General features: G+C 38.8%; 1 protein-coding gene across 1 annotated transcript; it reads left to right on the top strand.

The window, feature by feature from the left end:
• The first annotated feature begins 17,300 nt into the window (after positions 1 to 17,300).
• LOC139327340 (THUMP domain-containing protein 2-like) lies at positions 17,301 to 21,567 on the top strand. The gene is given in 5 exon segments (XM_070957147.1): positions 17,301 to 17,452; positions 17,454 to 17,625; positions 20,160 to 20,292; positions 20,965 to 21,374; positions 21,487 to 21,567. Coding segments are annotated over 5 exon segments (948 nt in total).
• Positions 21,568 to 22,151: the final 584 nt, after the last annotated feature.

Here is a 22,151-nt window from a genome sequence, read left to right as displayed (position 1 = left end):
CAGGCCTCTCCACCATCTGACTTGCCAATGGAGGCGCTTATGTTGGGCCAGCCACATACCCCCGCTGCGCTTTTGTGCTCAGTACTCGGCTGGGAAGGGGAGCACTTTCCCACACTGCCCCCTCACTGATGAGGGAGGAGGAAGGCCAGGCTTGGGGGATGGCCCCCACCCCACAAGATCAGCCATCGCCATTCTCTCCTAGCCCTCTTTGCTGGCAGCAAATTCCATGACGAAGGTGGAATCCTGTTGCCGTGCAAAGGCAAGGGCGCTTCGCTCCTGCACTAAGGCTCCACCCATCGCCACGACAGGGCGACAACTCTTTCATCCCTCTGCTGTGATAGGGTGACAGGGAGAGGGGTGAAAGAGTGGCATGGGTCACATTGTGGCTCTGTGTTGTAATGGGCTTCAGGAGGAGGACAGGACCCCGCCTCCCCCACTGTGAAGTGCGTGAGTGAAAAAGTTCATTCAATCAAGTCCAACTTCGCGAGATCTTTTTCTTTCACGAGATGTTGGAATTGATTGAGTAAAACGCAATGGAGAAACATGATTGGAGCTGGGCTGGGGCAACGGCATGCATGCCCACAGAGAAGGCTCTGCATGCCACATCTGGCATGTGTGCCATAGGTTCGCCATCACGGTTCTAGTGCATTCAATGAAATCCTGAAACGTTGTGTCTTCACAATGTGTCAGCCTGATCCCCATTCACAAAACGTGCTCAAAATTACAAAAATATTTGGCATGCTGCTATAGTCAACATGCTTCTGTTCCATACCAATATCTCATCTCATATCCAGCTTCTCTCATTTATCACCATAAGCTTATTAAGGAATTAAACAATAATAGTTATTAAAGGATAATAGAAAATTATCTAGTCTGGCATCATTCATCAGAAAAGCTTGCCAATATTTCCAGACTATAACTCCATCTATTTTACTTCTAGACAGAAAAGACAAAAACATAGGCTTCACCTGGGAATAATATGCATGATAGTCTGGTAAACACTGGCTTCCATGTGACCCCTCCATCTTTCCCCTTGAGTTTTTTTAAATCATAACTACAGTGCATGAAAACATGTTAATGGCTACCAACTCAGATGCAGATTCAGCATTCTTAATTGAAGATGTTCATGATCCAAGTTGGACCAAGACATTTTTTTTTATTTGTCACAGAACAGCACTGACATATCATTTCCTCTTTTTGGCAAGCTGCTGCATTATACTTGTGACAAGGCACATTATTTTGTCTCCTAGGTGGTAAATTCAACAGACATCTGTTAAAAAACAAGGACACATTAACCTAGAAATATCATGGTGACTTTGAAGCCAAAGACCTTGATAGCTGCTAGCCTGATAGGGAGGAAATAAAGACAGAGAAATGTGTGTGTGTAACTTCTAGGGAAGAAATGGTGAACTGAAGATGGTTCAGCTGAAAGTGAAGCTGATGACCATGGTGATTGGTGAATTTAAGAGATAGCAAGTAGATCAATTCTTGGTAATTCATCTCCGGACAAGGAGAACATTTGAGATTGCTCACAGATACTCCAGACAATTACTCTTTATGACGCGGTCACCAGACAGTGGTCTCTGATAGGTTTAGAGCTTTTGGAGACAAGGAAACAAACACCTTGCCAAAACTGTGGTCAGTACTTTCAAAAGGACACTTGTTCACATACCTCCTTTTTTTAATTCTTTTGGAAATTGCCTGTTAACTGTGTTTCAGCTATTAGGAATCTCTGGATTGACAAATTTTACAGCACCGGGTGAGTTTCCTTCGATCCTTAGTGAAAGAAGTTTTAAATACAGGTTTAAGGGCTTAAAACCAATTATTTTGAAATAAACAGCCAACATTCCAGAACTTTGATTCTGCAAAGTCATAAACAGGTTAAGTGTCCAGATGAATATGAAATAAGAGTTTGGAATTAATTATAAGAATCATTCCCATGGGAAAATGCTTTTGTTTTGAATTCTCTTTTTAAAAATAATATAATAGAATGAGACTTAAATTTGGCTTACTAATACAGAATGGTCAAAATATTTGAACAGCGGACATATTGAAGGATATTTTTGAATAATGGACCCAGAAGTTAATTTTAATATGTCTGGTTCTATAGTGTCTATCGCCGTGATGGCACACGTAGCCATATCAGTGGGCACGCCAGCTGTTTTACAGGCCTTATGGGCCCACTGGAAATAGGGAAACAGGCTGTTTCCTGCCTCAGGAGGACCTCGAGGGGTGGTGGGAAAGGCCCGTTTTTCTCTCTCCCCAGCCTCCAGAGCCTTTCTAGGAGCCTGGGGAGGGCAAAAATAGGTTCCCCCCCCCGGAGGCCCTCCGAAGGCCAGAAACTTCCTGTTTGCCAACTTCCGGTGGGACTGGAAGTCAGCAAATGAGCCGTTTCTGGCCTCTGGAGGGCCTCCGGGGGGGTGGAAGGCTGTTTTTGCCCTCCCCAAGCTCCTAGAGAGGTTCTGGAGCCTGGGGAGAGAGAAAAACAGGCCTACTGGGCCCACCGAGCCATTGCATGCCGGGAGCAGGGAGGGAGCGGGGGGGTTGCACACGCATACGTGGGGGCGGGGCGCATAAAATTATGGGTGTGGGCACATGTTCGCACAACCCCCCTCACCCCCCCTGCTCCTGGCATGCGATGGCAAAAAGGTTAGCCATCACTGGTCTATAGTGTCTGCCTTTATAGATAAACTGTGTTTAAAAGATGCTATGGAAGAGGAACAGGTTTTCAAATAAGACTGAGACTGATCTAAAAGTGGATTTTGAAAAGACCAGGTAAAAGAATGATATGGAAAAAGATGCTTCACTGGACATACAAATGAAACTGGCTGATGTCTTAATATAGGTAGTCTTCAACTTATGACTACATTTGGAACAAGAACTTCTGTTGGTAAGCAATGTGATTGTTAAGTGAGTCATGCCCAATTTTATTTATTATTTATTATCAAATTTAAGGCTATGTGGCCTTAAGAGAATCCAGCTTTGCCCATTGATTTTTATTGCTGGAAGCTCCCTGGGAAGATCACAAATCATGATCATGTGACTCTGAGACACTGAAACTGTCATAAATACATATCAATTGCCAAGCGCCTGAATTTTGATCACATCATAACTGAAGGATGTAAGTAACTGTTTTTCAGCATCATCATAATTTCAAATTGTTTTTTTCTTGAAAGGACTAAAGATCAAGAGTATTAAAAGTTCAGGGAAGAAATATACAATTGGTTTATTAGATCAAGGTTAAAACAAGTATGTTATTATCTCTAGTAAGCCTTGATGGACTTTTGCTGATCAAGACAGAATGAGAAGGCTTTAAGGGTTTGTTTATACATATACGGAAAAAGAAATCATTTCTTGGAATTTAAGAGGTGATAAATCACTAAAATTGCTCACACTTGTGATGAAAGAAGGGGGAAATCATTTTTTTATATTTTTCTTCTCTTTTTCTTTACTATAAACTTATTTTTCTTCCTTTTCTATTTTTCTTTTCTGTTCTATTTTTAGTTTTAACTATTTTTTTTCATTGTACTTTTTAATAAAATTGCTATTAAAAAAGAGAAATATTTGTGCCTCTCATGATCTCTTTGGCCCTCTTTCTCTTTTTCTTCCACTGAAAATAGTGGGAGGAGCATAATTTAGATCAGCCAGGTCTCTAGTATAAATGTGCCAAGACCACAGAAATGAACCAATGATTTAAGTTTTTTTCAGATCTTCTTAAAAGCTGAAGAGCCTTCTACCAACCTCTTGGAAGCTCACCTTAGGGACTTTCTGAAGTCAGAATTTCCCAAGCATAGGAAGTACCAGCCACAAAGGCTGGCAGAGGCTGGATCATAAATATTCCTACGTTTGGGAATGGCACATAAGAAAAAGTGAGCATGAACTAGGCTTATACTCAGTAAACTTCCAGCTGCCTTGGCAATCATGGCTACTATTTCCCTGTCATCAGGGTAAAACCACTAACTTATGGGGCTACCACTTGACCAAATGATTAATACACAATCGTTTGGAAGGGCTCCACAGCAAAGGGGAATATTATGAGGAGGGGCATTTCATCTGCAGATAGTCACGTATTATTACAGATTTACTGTCCTATTATACAGACTGAAGGTTATTAACTTCAGCCCCATGCTACAATACACATAGCATAAATGTTTCAGCAGCAAAATAACCCTCTTATCATAGATGTCGAAATATATGCCTTCATCAGTTTCCCCCCATTAGTTTAGTGACTGCCACTCCACTGACTCGGTGGGATAAAAACGGTGACATTTTGTTGTAACCATGGAAACGGTTACACTGAAAAGTAAATTCCTTAAGAAATGATATGTATAGTTAACTGAATGTAACTCCCCCTTTGTAGACCCATTCTGGATGCAGGTAATTCTTATTTAAAAAAGGGTTGTGCTAAGGATTTTAGTCAGACAATTATAGAAGCACTCTCAAATCAAAACTTTATTATGATTTTAGACCAGAATAAGTTATGTATCTTCAAATAAAATTAGTAAAGTCATTCAGCATTGTTGTAGATCAAAAACATCACTGATCATTCACCAGCACTGTATGGCTTCCAGTTATATAGCTGGCAAACTCCATCCATGCGAGTATTCACACAAAAATATTCTTCTCTCTCTCTCTCTCTCCCTCTCTCTCTCTCTCTCTCTCACACACACACACACACACACACACACACATACACACACTCACACACACACACACACACACACTGCTCTTACATATTTACAGTATTTTCCGAACATGCTTACCAAATCAAGTAAAGTCTTAGCAGTGTGTGCCATGTGTGCGATAAGTGAAGCTTAACAAATCTGGGATAATGTTTCGGTCTTAAGAGTTTGGGCCCATTTGGTTAGCTTATTATCAAAAATAAGTTAATTGAGTAACCAGCTATATAGCATATAATGCTAAAGTAAGCCCTCATGCATAATATGACAACCCCATTCAATAGTGCAGTAACACAATAACCCTATCCACAGTGGTGGATAGGAGCAGCCCTGTAATTGCTACTGTCCCCTGATCAGGGGGATCTCCCCTGAAGATTTTACAAACTTCATTGTGCACTCAAAAATGGAACATTTCTAAACCAATTCTGATAATAATAAATCTTTCAAGAAAACTAATTGAGGATGGAGAATACTACCACCCCCACCCCCAAAAAAACAAGGAAACAGAATTCACTGGCAGAATCCTGACAGCAACAGAGCAAGGCCAAAGAATAATCACAGAGCATATCCCAGTGCTGAGAAATTGCTTAGGAGTGCTTGACTTCTGTGCTAGTGGACTTACATGCCCTTCCTCTGTGCAGATAGTGTTTCCTCATGTTCTCACTCTGCAACAGAAATGGGATGAGGCTTGCAGAAACCTCGACTCCTGCTGCTGTATTAAAATTTGTTTAGATTTGAGTCATTTAAACCTTTTAACCAAGATCTAGGTTAAAATGTGCATAGAAATAAATATATCAACTAATATATTTTAAACCATAAGTAGGCACGCAGTCTCTCCATCCTTTCTTTTTTAGCTCTAGAAGGCCTCATTGTAAAAAAAATTGCTGAAAATTGACAGCAAAATATTGGCATTTATTGAAAGTGGGGACATACATGGAAATAAAAAGCAATGATAACTCTGCTGATCCTCCAACAGTATCTACTACCCTTAAAAATTCCTTTGGACTAGCAAAAGCATAGTTATGCCGTCAAAGGTCTAATTCCAAAAAGATTTACTCATGACTAAAAATACAGAAGAGCTAATCTGGATAGGAGATGTAATTTAAAGTATTCCAAGTCTAGTCAAGATATCAGGGGCTGAAGTTAGGAAAGGTTAAATAGAAGAGACTAAGTACAAAAGGGAAGTCATGAGTAAGCTATGTAGGCAATCGACATTCAAGGCACAAGGCTAACGAAGCACAAGTGCATGGAAGCAATAGCAACAGCCATATTTGGTTGGTGTCCAAGTCTACTTGGCTGTAGGTATATTTTATAGCCCAGTATATTTGTTGATTCTCATTCAGAGTAGGAAGAGAACTATATAACATATGTGTGTATACATATGTTGTTGTGGGTGCTCCATCACTTGAAGGTTTTAAGAAGAGATTGGACAATTGTTTATCCGAAATGTTATAGGGTTTCCTGTTTGAGCAGGGGGTTGGACTAGAAGATCTCCATGGTCCCTTCCACCTCTATTATTCTGTGATATGTGCACAGAGAAACAAAACGAGACTGACAAAGCTTTAAAAGGTTTCAGTATTTTTCAGGCAATTGCTTTATATTTTTGTCCTTCCTCGGGAGTGAATTTCTTGCACTCTCTATTCTAAAGTACAAAAATAAAATTGTCACACCTATTGTCAAAGATCTCACAGAATCACAGAAGGCTGACCTTGCAGAAAGCAGAGTCACTTAGGGGAAAATAACCTGTCAAGAGCAGGTAAGGAAGGCAAGGAGTTTGGAAGCAGCTACCCAGGAGCCTTATCAGCCTGGAATGGTTTAGAACTTTTCTTCAAAATACTCTAAAGAAGTGCAGATTTGTTGTCTGGCTGGGAAATTCTGGAAGTTGAAGTCCACACACCTTAACGTTGCTGGAGTTGAGAAACATTACTCTAATGCACTATCTTTGAAACAGTAACAGAAGAAATTTTGTTCACACTGATAATCAGGCCAAAGAGGATAACAGTTTCTGAGAATTTGTTCAGCATAAATTGTAGATCACTATGTGGCGCACACCATCATCAGCAAAGGGGGGGGGGTTCTTGAATGATTGTATGGAGACCCTTTGTCCATGCATTTAAGCGGCAAAGGTCAAAGAGAGGGCTGTGCAATCAGTACCCTTCTTCCTTCAGATCAAGACTAGTTTAATGAAAACCAGTGATAAGCAGCTTGATGAAAACCATGTGATAACATGCAAGCAAAGAACAGATTAGAGCTAGCATACAGACCTGCTTTACCCCATTGGAAGTAGCAAATGCAGCTGATATATTACCATTATAAAGAACTGTCCTGTCCTTCCATGGAATAGTTCAATCAACTTCACAAATTTCCTCACCCTCATCCTAAATCTAATGATCCAGAGAGTCTCGCTGTTTGCAATGTCAAATGCTTTTGTCAGGTCAATGAAGAAAGGTCGACAGTTTGGCGGTTCAAATTCCTAGCACAGATCTCCTGTGTGAGCAGGGGGTTGGACTAGATGACCTCCAAGGTCCCTTCCAACTCTGTTACTCTGTTACTGTTAAGACAGAGTAAAAAGGCTCGTTTGGCTGGATGCACTTCTGGACTTGCCTCATAGTAAATATTACCGTACATCTGTTGTACTCTGTCCTGGCCAAAAGCCATACTGCACTCTGAGAGGTTCCATTCCAAAACAGTGATCAGTCTGTTCAGGAGAACATGGGCAAACCTCTTGCCTGCAATGGACAGTAATGAGATACCTTTGTTGTTTCTGCAATTGGATTTGCTTCCTTTATTTTTAAAGAAAGCCAAAATGAAGGCATCATGGAAGACATCAGCCATCTCTTCTGTGAACCAAATGTCTTCTAAGTTCTCTTTGATTGCTTGAAAAATGTTAGTGCTTTTAGATCTCAGCAGGAATGCCATCCTGCCCTTTTCTTTATTTGAGTTTATCTGCAAGATCGCTTTATCTCATCATTAGAGGGAGGCAGGTTTAGGATATCCAAGGCTGGCAGCTGAAGAATCTGCTATAAGATATCATGATCAACTGTGGACAGCCTACTGAGTAAGTTGGAAAAGTGTTCAGCCCAGCAGTTTTTCAGTCTTTCCAGGTCTTTGATTAGGCTCGCCCCATCAGATGACAGCAAGGGGGAACATACTGATTTAGAAGGACCATAAACTTTATGGTGCTTTAAAACTGTCTGGTAGTATCCATGTCTGCATAGCATTCCACTTGCTCAGCCTTCTCTTGCCACCATTCATCCTGCATTTCTCACAGTTCCAGCTGTATTTTGAATTGAGATGCTTAAACTTCTTTCTTTGGGATAAATGATAGATCATTCTGCCATTCTGTATAGGCCTTTTTCTTTGCCTGGAGGGCTGCTGAAATGGGATTGTGGTTTTCATCAAACTAGTCTTAATGCACACAGGTTTTCAGTTTAAATTCAGTTGTTGTAGTCTGCACATTTTTAAACTTTGTCTGCTTTCAAATGAGTTTTGATGCTTTTTTTTCCAAATTCTCAACCACTAGGGGGAGATGATCTGCTAGTTGCGGTTAACTAGCTGGTTGTTGTGGAGCAGGCAATTTTTTTTCTAACCCCTTCCTCATGCAAGAGCAGGTTTGCCCAGTTACTGGGCAAACCTGGGTTTGCCCTGGATGCTGCTGAATCTCTCTGATGCCCCAGTACAAACAACCAATGGTCTGAGAATCGTCCATGTGCAGGTTTGTGATTATAACTACCAGTGGCCATCTCCACCTGTTGTTTTGCCACTCCTCAAGCCGCAAGACTCAAAGGAATTAAATTAGAACTGATAGGATTTGCAGATGACTTGTAAATGAATTGCACAACAGAAACCTGAGCATGACGGAGTTTTAAAGGGAACAGCCGTTGCATAAGGATAGTCCCACTCTTGGCAGAAGAGATCTTGAGCCAGTGGCCTGGAGAAACATTATGGCTGGAGATCTCTCTTGCTTCAGTGGATGACCAGGATGTCAGTATCTTTTTAGGCTCTTAGTGCTCCACAACACCTTCTGGGTCTGCCTGCTTGACCAACGATTGATCAGTCTTCGCTGCTCAATCTGCTAGGGTCAGCATTCACACAATTGGATGAATAAATATAGTATCTCACAGAAAATTGAAGAACCTCAACTGATTTTGCCTGTTGATGAGATAGTTTACCTAGATGTGGCCACTGCACATATTACAGCTACTTGGAGTCACAGGTGAAACCTGAGTGCCAGGTGGGGACCAAAGGGGAACAAATAGTCCTGTAAAGTGTGTTGCTGGCCCCTCCACCAGAGGTATTACATCTCCCTGAACACCCCATACCCCACATTTGACAAGTAGTGTACTATCCCAATCTATCAAACACCCCATACACCCCACTCGACAACTTAACGTACTATCCCAATCTTTCAAATTGAAAAAATGACAGAAAAGATCATCGAAGTGAAAAACTCTTTTTTTTTTTTTAATAAAAAAGTTTTTATTTTCTGATCAAACAAGTATACAATATAAACAATCATTCATACTATCATCAGAAAAAAAGAAAAAAAAATCAATTTGGTAAACTCAATCTTCAACCCCTCCTCACCACCCCCCACCCCCGACTTCCCAGAACAAAAACAGGGCATAGATTTCACCAAACATTCGCTAAAATAAACTAGCTAACTGCAAGATTTAATAACTCCCAAGACCCCTTAACTCCCCTTTTACAATTTCATCAACCTCCCTTTATATAAACACAAAGTAACATGTAATCCAATAACTCTAAGAATTTTAAAACCATTAACAAATCTTAAACATTCAAACCTAAAAACATTTTTCCCCCTCCTACTTTTCTCAAAGTTCAGATATTTTGAAATCTCATAACAAAAAATAAACCTTAGATATTCACTAATTAAATTTCTACATTTTTATAATTAACCATTAGTACATTAACTAAAAAACCAAAAAAGATTAATCAACCATTAATACATCATATTTAAAAATCAATATTCAACTTTATATTTTTTCCCCCTCAGTAGTTATAACACCTAAAACATAATCAATTTAAACCATGAATAGAACAACTGCAAAGCCAAAAAAAAAAAATTAATCTTCCATTCTTGGTTTCTTATTTTAAAATCTCATAACAAAAAATAAACCTTAGATATTCACTAATTAAATTTCTACATTTTTTAAGTTTCTAAATTTCCCCCCTTCATTATTCCTCCCTCCAATTTTTAAAATTTAAAGGATAATCAACAACATAATTAACCATTAATACATAAACTAAAAAACCAAAAAGGATTAATCAACCATTAGTACATCATATTTAAAAATCAATATTTAACTTTATACTTTTTCCCCCCTCAGTAGTTATAATACCTACAACATAATCATTTTTAACCATGAGTAGAACAACTACAAAGCCAAAAGAAAAGATTAATCTTCCATTCTTGCTTTCTTTTTATATTTTTTCCAATCTTTCTGCATCCCTCCTACTTCTATTTTGAGGAGGTTTTTCATTTTAATTTGAGGTTGATATAACTGCAAAAATTGTCCCCTTTTTAAAAAAGTTTCCTCTGATTTAGAGCCCCCAAATCGCCTCTTCATGCTTATATAAATCAGTTCATTCCTTCGTCTGTAAAACCAAAGTTTGTCAAGAGTTTGTGAAGAAAAGTTCAATTGTTTCTTTTCTATTAAATGTATAGATGCCACTGACAAGTCTCCTTCATCTTCTGAAACTTCGAAAGTCTGGTCATTTACTACTTTTTTCCGAACCAAGTCATAATTTTGAAGGATTCTATCAATTTTTCCGAAAAGAGCAGAGAGTAAGCTCGAAAATTCTTGAGAAAATTCTTCCACCCTCTCTGCTGCAATATCTCCTGAGTTGTCATCATGCTCCGTAGTTGTTTTGATTTCCTCAGTCATTTCTGTTGTTATCCCTTTAAGAATTGCTATTTGGTTACTTATAGCTGCAGTATGATTATTCATGGCTTCTTTTATAAATTCTGTAAGTTCTGCATCAAAATCCTTACAACTCTGTAAATCAGACAACTGTTTCGTTTCTGACACCCCCAAATAGCATCCAGCACTTTCAAGATCTCCTTTCTTAGAAGCCATTTTATTTTAAAGAAATTTTCTTTCTTCCCACAACCATAAAATCATAAAGTCAGAGCCATCCTTTTGAGCAGCATTCAGCAATTTCTTTATAAACAATCTTTTCCCAAACAGCTCTTCAAAATCTATTCCAGCAACTTAAAGCCAGTCTCTGAGCACGAGTCTATTAGCAAAAACTTTTTCTAACTTTCCCTTTTAAAATCGCAACAAAGAAACGCCATCTTAACTTCCAGCTCAGAAAATCCAATTAGAAACATTGTATCCCCGGAGTTAAGTGTTATACTTGCAAAAAGCTTGTCCTCCTGCTTCTGTTCCGCCTGCTTTTTTGAAATCATTTAATCTTCTGTTTGACAGCAGAAATTGGACGCAACACCTAGCTCTGTAAAAAAAAACAGAGTCCCCCCGGATCCGGAGCTTCAGTGGGCTGAACGGGGAGCTCTCACCCTCCTAACCCCTGGAATTAATCCAGGGGTTTTCAGGGAGCTCTACCCTCACCCACCTGCTCTCCTCCCCTTCTTTTCCCGAAGGGGAGATTTTCAAGCCGTTTGACAGCTGATTAACGCTGTCAGAACGGCTCAACGGAATCACGGGGGCGGCGGTCTAAAAAGACCGTCAATGGTGCTGCGGAGCCAACCCGGAAGTCGACCGAAGTGAAAAACTCTTAATTTAATTTTCTTTAATAAGAAAAGGAAATGTTAAATGAAAAGATCACCATAGGGGAGTTAAGAACCGCCTTATCCAAAATAAAGAAGAATAAAACCCCAGGCCCGGATGGCCTCCCCGGAGAATTATATCAAAAATTTGATGATGCTCTGAAACTGGAATTGCTAGAAATTCTAAATGATGCTATTGCTGGCATAACAATCCCAGACTCCTGGAGGGAAGCGTACCTGACGATCATTCTGAAAGAAGGTGCCGACCCGAAACAGATCTCCAACTATAGACCTATCTCACTGCTTAACGCAGACTACAAAATATTTATGACTATAATAGCGGAGAGATTCAAGAAAATTTTAAACCGATGGATACATAAGGATCAAAATGGTTTTCTCCCAGGGAGACAGATTAGAGACAATTTGAGAACAGTCTTAAATACCATTGAATATTATGAACAACACCCTGGAAAACAGATGGCTTTAATGTTTGTCGATGCCCAAAAGGCATTCGACAATCTGAATTGGACCTTCATGATAAACCAAATAGATCTAATGGGATTCGGGACTAACTTTAGGAGGATGATAGAGAATATTTACCAAAATCAGAGGGCAAATATATTAGTTAACGGAGGCAGAACCCAGACATTTCAGATCCAAAGAGGAGTCAGGCAGGGATGTCCCCTATCCCCCTTACTTTACATCCTAGCATTAGAGGTCTTACTCAGAAGGATTAGAACTAATGAAAGTATCAAAGGCTTGAAGATTAGGAAGGAAATATTTAAAACGCAGGCTTTCGCGGACGATGTTGCCTTCATATTAGAAGACCCATTAGATACAGGCTCAAAATTAATGCAGGAAGTTCAGAATTATGGAGAAGTCGCGGGCCTTAAACTTAATAAGAACAAAACCAAAATAATTGTGAAAAATATGACAAATCTACAAACGAAAGAATTAGAAGATATATTAGGCCTCCAGGTAGTTAAGAAGATAAAATATCTGGGAATATGGATTACGGCGAGACTCTCTTCATTAAAAGATGATAACTATATCCCTTTATTGCAGAAAACTAATCAAGACCTTGATAGGTGGAGGAGGCTTAAATTGTCCCTGACTGGTAAAATTGCGGCGATCAAAATGAATATTTTACCGAAATTTTTATTTCTATTTCAAAATATACCGATATCACTAGATAAAAAAATTTTTTCGGATTTGAATAAACATATCAGGAATTTTTTGTGGGAGGGTAAGAAATCGAGGATTTCTCTCAAGACACTTCAAGGGAAAAGAAATTTGAGAGGGTTCGGGCTCCCTGACTGGGAATTATATCAAAAGGCGGCAAAAATAATCTGGATAAAGGAGTGGATCAAATTACAAGAAGGTAGACTTTTGACACTAGAAGGACACGATCTCCTTGAAGGATGGCACGCCTACCTCTGGGACATAAAGGATAGGAAGAAAACTCATTTCCATAAACATAAAATTAGAGAGACATTGATTCGTACGTGGCTGGAAATTAGACAGAAGATATATACCAAGGTTCCTAGCTGGTTGTCGATTATGGATGCTCTAGTGGCCCCAAATAGAAGAGGGAATTATAAAATGGGTACATATAAGGATATCTTGGATGAAGGAGGGAAGCTCAAACCCTTGGAAGTGCTGAGGGACCAGGGGTATATTCTGGATTGGTGGAAATATCTTCAGATTAAGTCTAGATTTCAAGAAGATAGAGATAAATGTGGTATTGAAATGAAATATGGATATTTTGACAAAATTATTTGGGGACCAGATAAGAAAATGCTATCGAAAATCTATAACTTTATATTAGATGAGGATAGAGCCGAGAAGATAGCTAAAAATCAGCTAAGCATTTGGGAGAAAAATTTAGGATATGGCCTTAATTTTAATGATTGGGAGATAGCTTGGAACAGAAATCTCAAAATAACGAAATCCGTAACATTCAGGGAAAATCACTACAAAATGTTGCATAGGTGGTACCTAGCCCCGGACAGGCTGGCCAAAATATTTCCAAATTCTTCTGCTTTATGTTGGAAATGTGGAAAGACGGTCGGCACCTTTTATCATCTGTGGTGGACTTGCCCTGAGACCAAAAAGTTTTGGTTAAAGATCCGACTCTGGCTCTCGGAAATAATGGGACAAGAGATAGCCCTGGCCCCGGAATACTTCCTCTTAGGTATGATTGAAGATGGTCTCGACAACAATAAAACCCAACTGGCAATTCAAATTATTACTGCGGCTAGATTAGCCTTTGCGAAACTCTGGAAATCCAACTCTACCCCCTCTGAAGAAACATTAATAAATAAAATTCTAGAGTGCGCAGAGATGGCCAAATTGACGAGCGAGCTAAAAAACGAAGAGAACTTTAAGTACTACGAAGTATGGGGAATTTGGTATAACTGGTTAAAGAATAGAATAAAAATATGATAATAGGCTACGATCTGTTAGACACCCGAAATGGACTTAATTGTATAGAAATGTAGAGAACTGTATAGAACTGTATATTGTATAGCTATGGATGGATTTCATTTATTGTTTGATCTAATGAAATGTGTAACATTGCACCTCGGATTAAGACTGTGATTGTATATTGTCTTTTTAAAAATTGGAAAATTCAATAAAGTATTTAAAAAAAAAAAAAAAGAAAAAAAAGAAAAACTCTTAATTTCAAGTTTTTCCCCCCCTTAGTACTACCCAATTTTTTTTTTCATATTTGTCAGTTGTACCAGAACAATCACCTACTAGATTTTTTGATATATAGTCATGCCTATTAAATAGTTTACTCTGATCCATAAGTACCAGGTAGAAAGGCCAGATTCAAATTTAACTTTCCACTTTTATAATTAATCAGGAAGTAAATTCAAAAAAGGCAAGAAAATCCAGTCAGTCTATGTAATTCAGTCTGGATATGAAGTGTTACTTTTTTTTACAAATTTCATTCCATCTGGTAATTTTTGTAGATTAGTTGCAAACGAATTCTTTTAGCCAATGATGTGAGATTATTCTAAACAGAAGCCAAGATTCCAATAAAGAGTTATTGAGCATATTTGCTCATCAGCAGCAGCAGTGAACATAAAAATCAAATGGCAATAGTACCCTCTAGTGGTTATACAACTATAACATACAGCATATGCTAGTTTTTCATTTTCAAATCTCAATTCTTAGACTGCTAGTTGTATGTCTACATAACTGCATAGTGTCCCATCTTGAAAAGGCTTCCTCATTCATTTGAAAAGGATAGCCATCGTTGCCTTCATTCCTTGGCTTGTATGAATAGGTCCGTGTAAAATAGGACATAAATAAAGAAATACATGATGATGAGTGTATACAGACTCAAATCCATGCATCAATACAAAGCAAGTACAGGTAGTTCTTGGACATACAACAACTTCATTTAGTGACTGTTCAAAGTTACAACAGCACTGAAAAAAGTAACTTATGACTATTTTTCACACTTATGACAGTTGCAGCATCCCCATGGTCACGTAATTTACATTCAAATGCTTGACAACTGGTTCATATTTATGACAGTTGCAGTGTCCTGGGATCATGTGATCATCTTTTGGAACCTTCTGACAAGCAAAGTCAGTAGGGAAGCCAGATTCACAGAACAACCATGTTACCAATTTAATCACTGCAGTGATTCACTTAACAAATGTGGCCAGAAAAGTCATAAAATAGGGCAAAACTCACCTAACAAATTTTTCACTTACCAACAGAAATGTTGGGCTCAATTGTGGTCGTAAGTCAAGGACTACCTATAGCGTTTTCTTCTTATTTATTTTATTTAGAAGATTACTAATTCTTTTTTAGAAACAAATAAATCAGTGTGCCGAGGAAGTAAAATCATAATAATCAATATTCACAGAAACATCTAGTACAAGACTGATTAAGATATAATGCAATGTAAATAAAAACTTGCTGCCTGCAAGACTTTAATAGGAAACTCAGGAAATGTTTGCAAAAATATGTATCACAAGCTGGGGCAGAGAGATGCTCTACTAAGAAGGCCAATAACCTGGAAACTACATACATACAATATATAATGTTACTATTCCATTTTGAAGTAAGCAACTTTTGTGCAAAGTACATAAAAGTATGAAACAGGAATTGAAAGGAATTACTTCATAAAGCAAGAAGAGAAAAAAAAATCCTTCTCAGTGTAATTTATACCAAGTTTTTCACTGTATCCTTCTAAGTCTTTTTATACTTGCAAACCATGTTTGCTTCTACCACCTCCAAAGATTCAAAGTTCTTTTTGTTCCTTAAATTTCTCTTTGAGGTTCTCAACTCCATCTATTAGGAAATTTCTGTTAAAGACATTTCCTAACAGGGAGAACAATCTAACCACAATTTTTTTAGTCTTCCCCTTTCTCTGTTAGAATACAATCTGCAGTCAGTCTGTCCATATGACCAAATCATTTCAAAATATTTCTTTCAAACTGACAATTCAGTTTTATATTCAACCCATATTCACTCAACCTCCATTCATCCTTTACTCTATCATTTCTTAGGTAAGATCTTGATGCTATATAAGACATTGGATATTTGGCAGCTCAGCATACTCCTGGCTAATATTTAAGTGGTGGTCCACTAAGACTCCTAGATCCTTCTCACATACTACTGTTGGGCCAGGTACCATCTATCCTGTACCTATACATTTGGTTTTTCTTGCCTATGTGCACGATCTTATTTTTTCACTACTGAACTGCATCTTGTTGGATAGGGTCCAATGTTCAAGTCTATCAAGAACCTTCTGAATCTTGACTCTATGTTCCAAAGCGTTCACAATTCCCCCCAGCTAAGTGTCATCAGCAACTTCGATGGATTCCCCTTCTATCCCCTCATCTAAATCATTTTTGAAGATATTGAAAAGCACTGGACCCAAGACAGAACTTTGAGGTACCTCTACATCAGTGTTTCTCAACCTTGGAAGCTTGAAGATGGGTGGACTTCTACTCCCAGAATCCCCCAGCCAGCGCTGCTGGCTGGGGGATTCTGGGAGTTGAAGTCCACCCATCTTCAAGCTACCAAGGTTGAGGAACATTGCTCTACATGATGAGCTTGCATTTTTATTTCCTTGGGACGTATTTGACATAATATGGGTTGCAAAATACTTCTCACCAGATCTGAATAAGAGGTGGAATGATTTTTCCAAAATGTTCTGATTTTTCCCAAAAATGTTCTCCTTAGTGCTAAACAAAAAGACAGTCTAAAATTCACACTTGGTAAGGCCACACTTGGAATACTGCATCCAGTTTTGGTCCTCACGATGTAAAAAAGATGTTGAGATGCTAGAAAGAGTGCAGGGAAGAGCAACAAAGATGATTACGGGCCTGGAGGCTAAAACATATAAAGAACAGTTGCTGGCATTGGGTATGTCCAGTCTGATGAAAAGAAGGACTAGGGTGACATGATAGCAGTCTTCCAATATCTCAGGGGCTGCCACAAAGAAGAGGGAGTCGATCTAAGGGCAGGACAAGAAGCAATGGGCGGAAACTAATGGAAGGAGAAAAGCAACCTAGAACTAAGGAGAAATTTCCTGACAGTTAGAACAATTAATCAGTGGAACAACTTGCCTGCAGAAATTGTAAATGCTCCAACACTGGAAGTTTTTAAGAACAGATTGGATAGGGTTTCCTGCCTAAGCAGGGGTTGGACTAGAAGACCTCCAAGCTCCCTTCCAACTCTGTTATTCTGTTCTATACTACTTCACCAGCCTGCATCTGATTTTTTTTCTGACGGAAAAGGTCGCAGTTCGTCGTTAAGTGGGGCTGCCAAGCCATTGGAGCGAGGAGGACTTATTTTTTGTTTCGCACGGCGAAAGCGGAGAGGCAGAACAGGATCCCCAAATGCAGTTTGCCGCCCTCCATTGGAAAGGGAGGATGGGCCGGCGCCAAAAGCACAAGGCGACTCGGGAAGCAGCGCCCTTGCCTGCAGGAGGCAAACTTCTCAGCGGCCTCCCCTCCGCGACCAGAGAAGAAAGCGGAGGCAGCGTCGACGTCCGGGGGGGACTCGACACCGGCTGTTTCCCGTGACAAGGTCGCAATGGCTGACGGAGGAAAACGGGAGAGGCCGAACGAGGCTCGCCGCTGCAGTCGCTATTTTTGCACGGCGGGACGCGGGATGGAGCCCTTCCTCATCGAAGAAGTGCAGGCTCGTTTGGGCGCCACTCAGGTGAGCGGCTCCTGTCTCCTTAGGCCGCGCCGGGCTCGGTTCGATAAAATAACGGCTTAGAAGCTCGCTTTGCTCGCCGCAAAACCTTTACGGGGAGAGAGGCAGCGATAGCGGTCTTGGGTTGAGGTAAAGACTGGGCCAATTGCTCGTTTGTACGCTCGCTGCTTCGGAAAACCAGTTCCTGCAGTTAGCCATGTTTATTCAAAAGTCCCACCGCGTCATTTTGGCCTCCCCCATGTGATTCTGTATACGTTTCTCCTGCTGCGACGACGTTTGAACGACTACAGGTAGTCCTCAACTTACGACCACAATTGAGCCCAACATTTCTGTTGCTAAATGAAAATTTCGTTAGTACTGTTAAAAAAGGTGAGTTTTGCCCCATTTTACGATTTTTCTTGCCACATTTGTTAAGTGTATCACTGCGGTGGTTAAATTGGTAACAGGGTTCAGTGAATCTGGCTTCCCCACTGACTTTGCTTGTCAGAAGGTCGCAAAAGGGGATCATGTGATCCCCGGGACACTGCAACCGTCATAAACGTGAGTCTGTTGTCAAGTACTACCTGACTGTAGTTTCTTCCCCAAACCCCCAAAACTTTAACCTTAAACTGTCTACTGTTGACCTCACCCCATTCCTAAGAGGTCTATAAGGAGCGTGCATAAGTGCACCAGCGTGCCTACCGTCCCTGTCCTAATATTCCTTTTTACTTACTCCTTTCATGTATTCAAATTTTACCTGTTATCTTAAATATGCTTGACAAATAAATAAACTTAAACTTAAACCTAATGGCAAAAAAATAGGGGGGGGGGAAGTATCCGAATGTAAATCACGTGACCATGGGATGCTGCAATGGTCATAACTCTGAAAAATGGTCCCAAATCACTTTTTTCAGTGCTAGTGTATCTTCTGTCACTAAGTGGACTGTTGTAAGTCGAGGACTACCTGTATATGTGTTTGAACTCGTATGCACCTCCCATACCTTGTGTCACATCTTACCACAGCTCACTTCAGTTCGGTGCTAGAAATCCCATTTTTAACTGCTTGTGACATTTAGGCCGTGTTTATAATCATTTGCATTACCAGTCCACATGTGCAAAATCTAGATTCTAAAATCATGAGTTCTTGAGCTTTTAATAATTAAATGGCAGGTGTCAGGGAAAGGAACATAGATATTCCTTTATAGTAGGCAACCTGGAATACCTGGATGTATTGCAGTTATTGAAAGGGCAAGAGATTTTGCTGCAATAAATAACAATAAAACAAAGTGGTCTGTGGTGTTTGTGTGGGTAAACTGCAAGTTTTTGATTAGTTCAGTGAGAAGTATTGTTGCTTTCAGGGATGAAGATTTTTCTCTTGTCTGTGTAACAGTGTGCATATATATGATAATTATAAATGCTGGGTGTTTTTTGCCTGGACTCAAAAGACGATTTCATCTTTGTAGTGTAAAATCTACATTAGTGATCAGCATTCCTTGGTTTGTTGTCTTAAGTCTTATATTGACTTTAGAATAATTGTCAGTAGGAAAAACTATCTACCTTTTAATTTCCCATATTATGGGATTTATCACAGAATGCTTGAAAAATAAGCCAATTTTATGATTGATCATAAAATGTTTTTATTAAATTCAGTGATTTGCTGAGGGCATGACTTAGAGCTTTGTGAATGTTCAGTTCTGCTGTGCATGTAAGTTCAGAACTAAGTTCTGCTGTGTAACAACAGTTTTACTGCATAGGGAATATTATACAGAATTTCAAAAACTGTAGGGATTTCTTCATTCAGAACGTTCCATAACGTGAGCCCTAATCTCACAGCAAGGTTGTTGCTTTGCATTGTGCCAGCACTCAATGTCAGATAATTCAACAGAGCTGAAGAAGCTTCTTGGATGAGAAGCAAAATGTCTTCCAAAAAAATCAGAAAGTCCAGTTGCCTCTTGAAAAAGCACCTTTGGGACAATCATGACCTGGATGACTGAGAATCTCTATAGACATATTGGAACACTGCTTTCATGTCACCCCTAGTCCTTCTTTTCACTAGACTAGACAAACCCAATTCCTGCAACTGTTCTTTATATGTTTTAGCCTCCAGCTCCCCTAATCATTTTTGTTGCTCTTCTCTGCACTCTTTCTAGAGTCTCAACATCTTTTTTACATTGTGGCGACCAAAACTGGATGCAATATTCTAAGTGTGATCTTACCAAGGCATTATAAAGTGGTATTGACACTTCATGTGATCTTGATTCTAGTCCTCTGTTAATGCAACATAGAACTGTATTGGCTTTTTTGGCAGGTGCAGCACACTGCTGGCTCATATTTAAGTGATTGTCCACTAGGACTCTAAGATCCCTCTCAAAGGATAAATGGAATCAGGCAAACAGAAAGCATCCCTCTTTGCCTTTTTTCATAATACCCAGTACATTTTATAAACAAGGTCAGTTGCTTGAATTAATCCATTAATAAAGATGATACTATTTTTAAAAAAATCAACTCTCAAATATATATCCAATTTTATTTATTCTTGGCATGCATTCTCTTTCAAGGTAGAATATGTATCCGGAAAAGTTTTCTTCAATACCAATCTTGAGCTAAGTATGTTGAAGAAACTAAAGTCAGCTGAAAGATTATTTTTGCTGCTAAAGAAATGTCCTCCACTTTCCTTCCATGGGAATAAAGGTAACCAGTCTTCTATGTTCTTCTGTTCCTTTCTTTGTTAAAAGAATGCATTAATTTGCTATTAGGTGCTTCATTCCCAACTACTTCTCAGATATGATGCTTGTTCAGTGCTTTGCAGGCAAAATAATAATATCTAGGCTTCATTTACTAAGTAGATAGTTATGAAATTAAAACGTTTCTTGGGATTGCTTGGAAGGAAAACATAGTACTCTTTTGGATTTGTGAGCTCCAGTACAAAATCCACATCTTGAGAAAATAGTTGCTTTCTGAGGATTTTGAAAAGCAGTTATCTGAAGTTTTGGAAGAACAGAATGAAGACATTCTATTCTGAACAGATTAATACCAATTTCTTTCAACTTTAGCATCCACTAGCATTTTAGAATTAAGTGATCATTCTAATTCATGGGAAACTTATTCTCATTCAGTTTGCTCTGGATTATAGTTTAAACTGGCTTGAAAACTTTTGCTCCAAAAAGTTTTTTGTTGTTGTTATTTTAATTAGGAAGCATACAGGCATGCTGGTGAATTTACTAAATCTACAAAGGAAGAAGTTGGCTTGTTACATAACTGGAGCATTAAAAGTATGGAATCTAATAGGAAATCTTGTCTTTTGTTTTTAGATGTTAAATGATATGATAAAATGTATGGACTAATAATTCACTATTATTTCAGGAAGAATAATCCAGGATGTTCAAAAACTTGTAAATGAGAATCCCAGATGTTGGCTGCATACAACTGCGGTCTGGAGAAGTCTTTATGATCAGTCAGCAAAGCAACAAAACTTGTGCCAAGAATACCCAGATTCCAAAAAACAGAAATTGGAAGAAGAAAACCATATTGAAAATGAAAAGCAAAAAATGCAAATAATATTAGAGACAGATACTATTAAAAATCCAATTGAAGATCAGCAAAAATGTGATACACAGAATGTTTGTAAAAACATTTTATTGCCTCAGGGCAGACTTTTTCTAGAAAACACTCCTGAACTTATTCAAGACAAAACTATTGTTTGCAATAGTTATTTTAGTTTCAGAGTATCATGTCGCTGTAGTGGAATACTTGCAAAATTATTTACCGCACAGGTATGTAAAATATTCATTTGAAAGCTCAGGAGCTACTAAGCTTCATGAAAATTGAAGGATAATATGCAGGGAACAAATTGATGTATTAAGAATCTAAATAAATCTCTTACAGGTCTATAGGCTAAAACATATCCATGATATGCTGTATTTTCCAGATTTTATTCTTTTTAAACATACTAATTCACAATGTTAATTTCCTCTCTGCAATTATATCTGTGGCAAATCTTTCAGCTACTGTTCTGTTTAGGAGAACATTCAACTGCACAACTGGAAATGGCTGCCAATTCAAAGTACATACAGTTTACAGCAATTTTTCTTCATATTCTATTGCATGGAAAAATACATTATTACATTCAAAATAACATTAAAAAACCCCATCTTACCGACCACAATTAGGACCAGCAACTCTGTCACCAAGTGATGCAGTCATATAGTGAAACATGACTCACTTGTAACTTGTAATTTCTTGCTGACTTTCCCATTGACTACTTGTCTTGAAGCCAACTGTGAAACATGCAAATGATAATCATTATCATGGAATGCTGCAACAGTTGTAAAAGTATGATGGTTGTCAAGCACCCAAATCAGGATCATATGACCATGGGGATGCTGCAAAGGCCACAACTTTGAGGACCAGTTTTAAAGCTCTCTTTTTAGTGCTGTGGTAACTTCAAAAGTAGCTGAACAAGAGGCCAGTAAACGAGGACTACTTGTACATCCATTTGAAAATGGCTAGCAAAACAGTAAATTTTCTTAATAATTGTACTGTCTGTCCAG

The sequence above is a fragment of the Pituophis catenifer genome, unplaced genomic scaffold (assembly GCF_029215685.1).
Source record: "Pituophis catenifer annectens isolate HBS135680 unplaced genomic scaffold, rPitCat1.0.hap2 SCAF_1, whole genome shotgun sequence".
Lineage (NCBI taxonomy): Eukaryota > Metazoa > Chordata > Lepidosauria > Squamata > Colubridae > Pituophis > Pituophis catenifer.
This window is presented reverse-complemented; position numbering and strand designations above follow the sequence as displayed.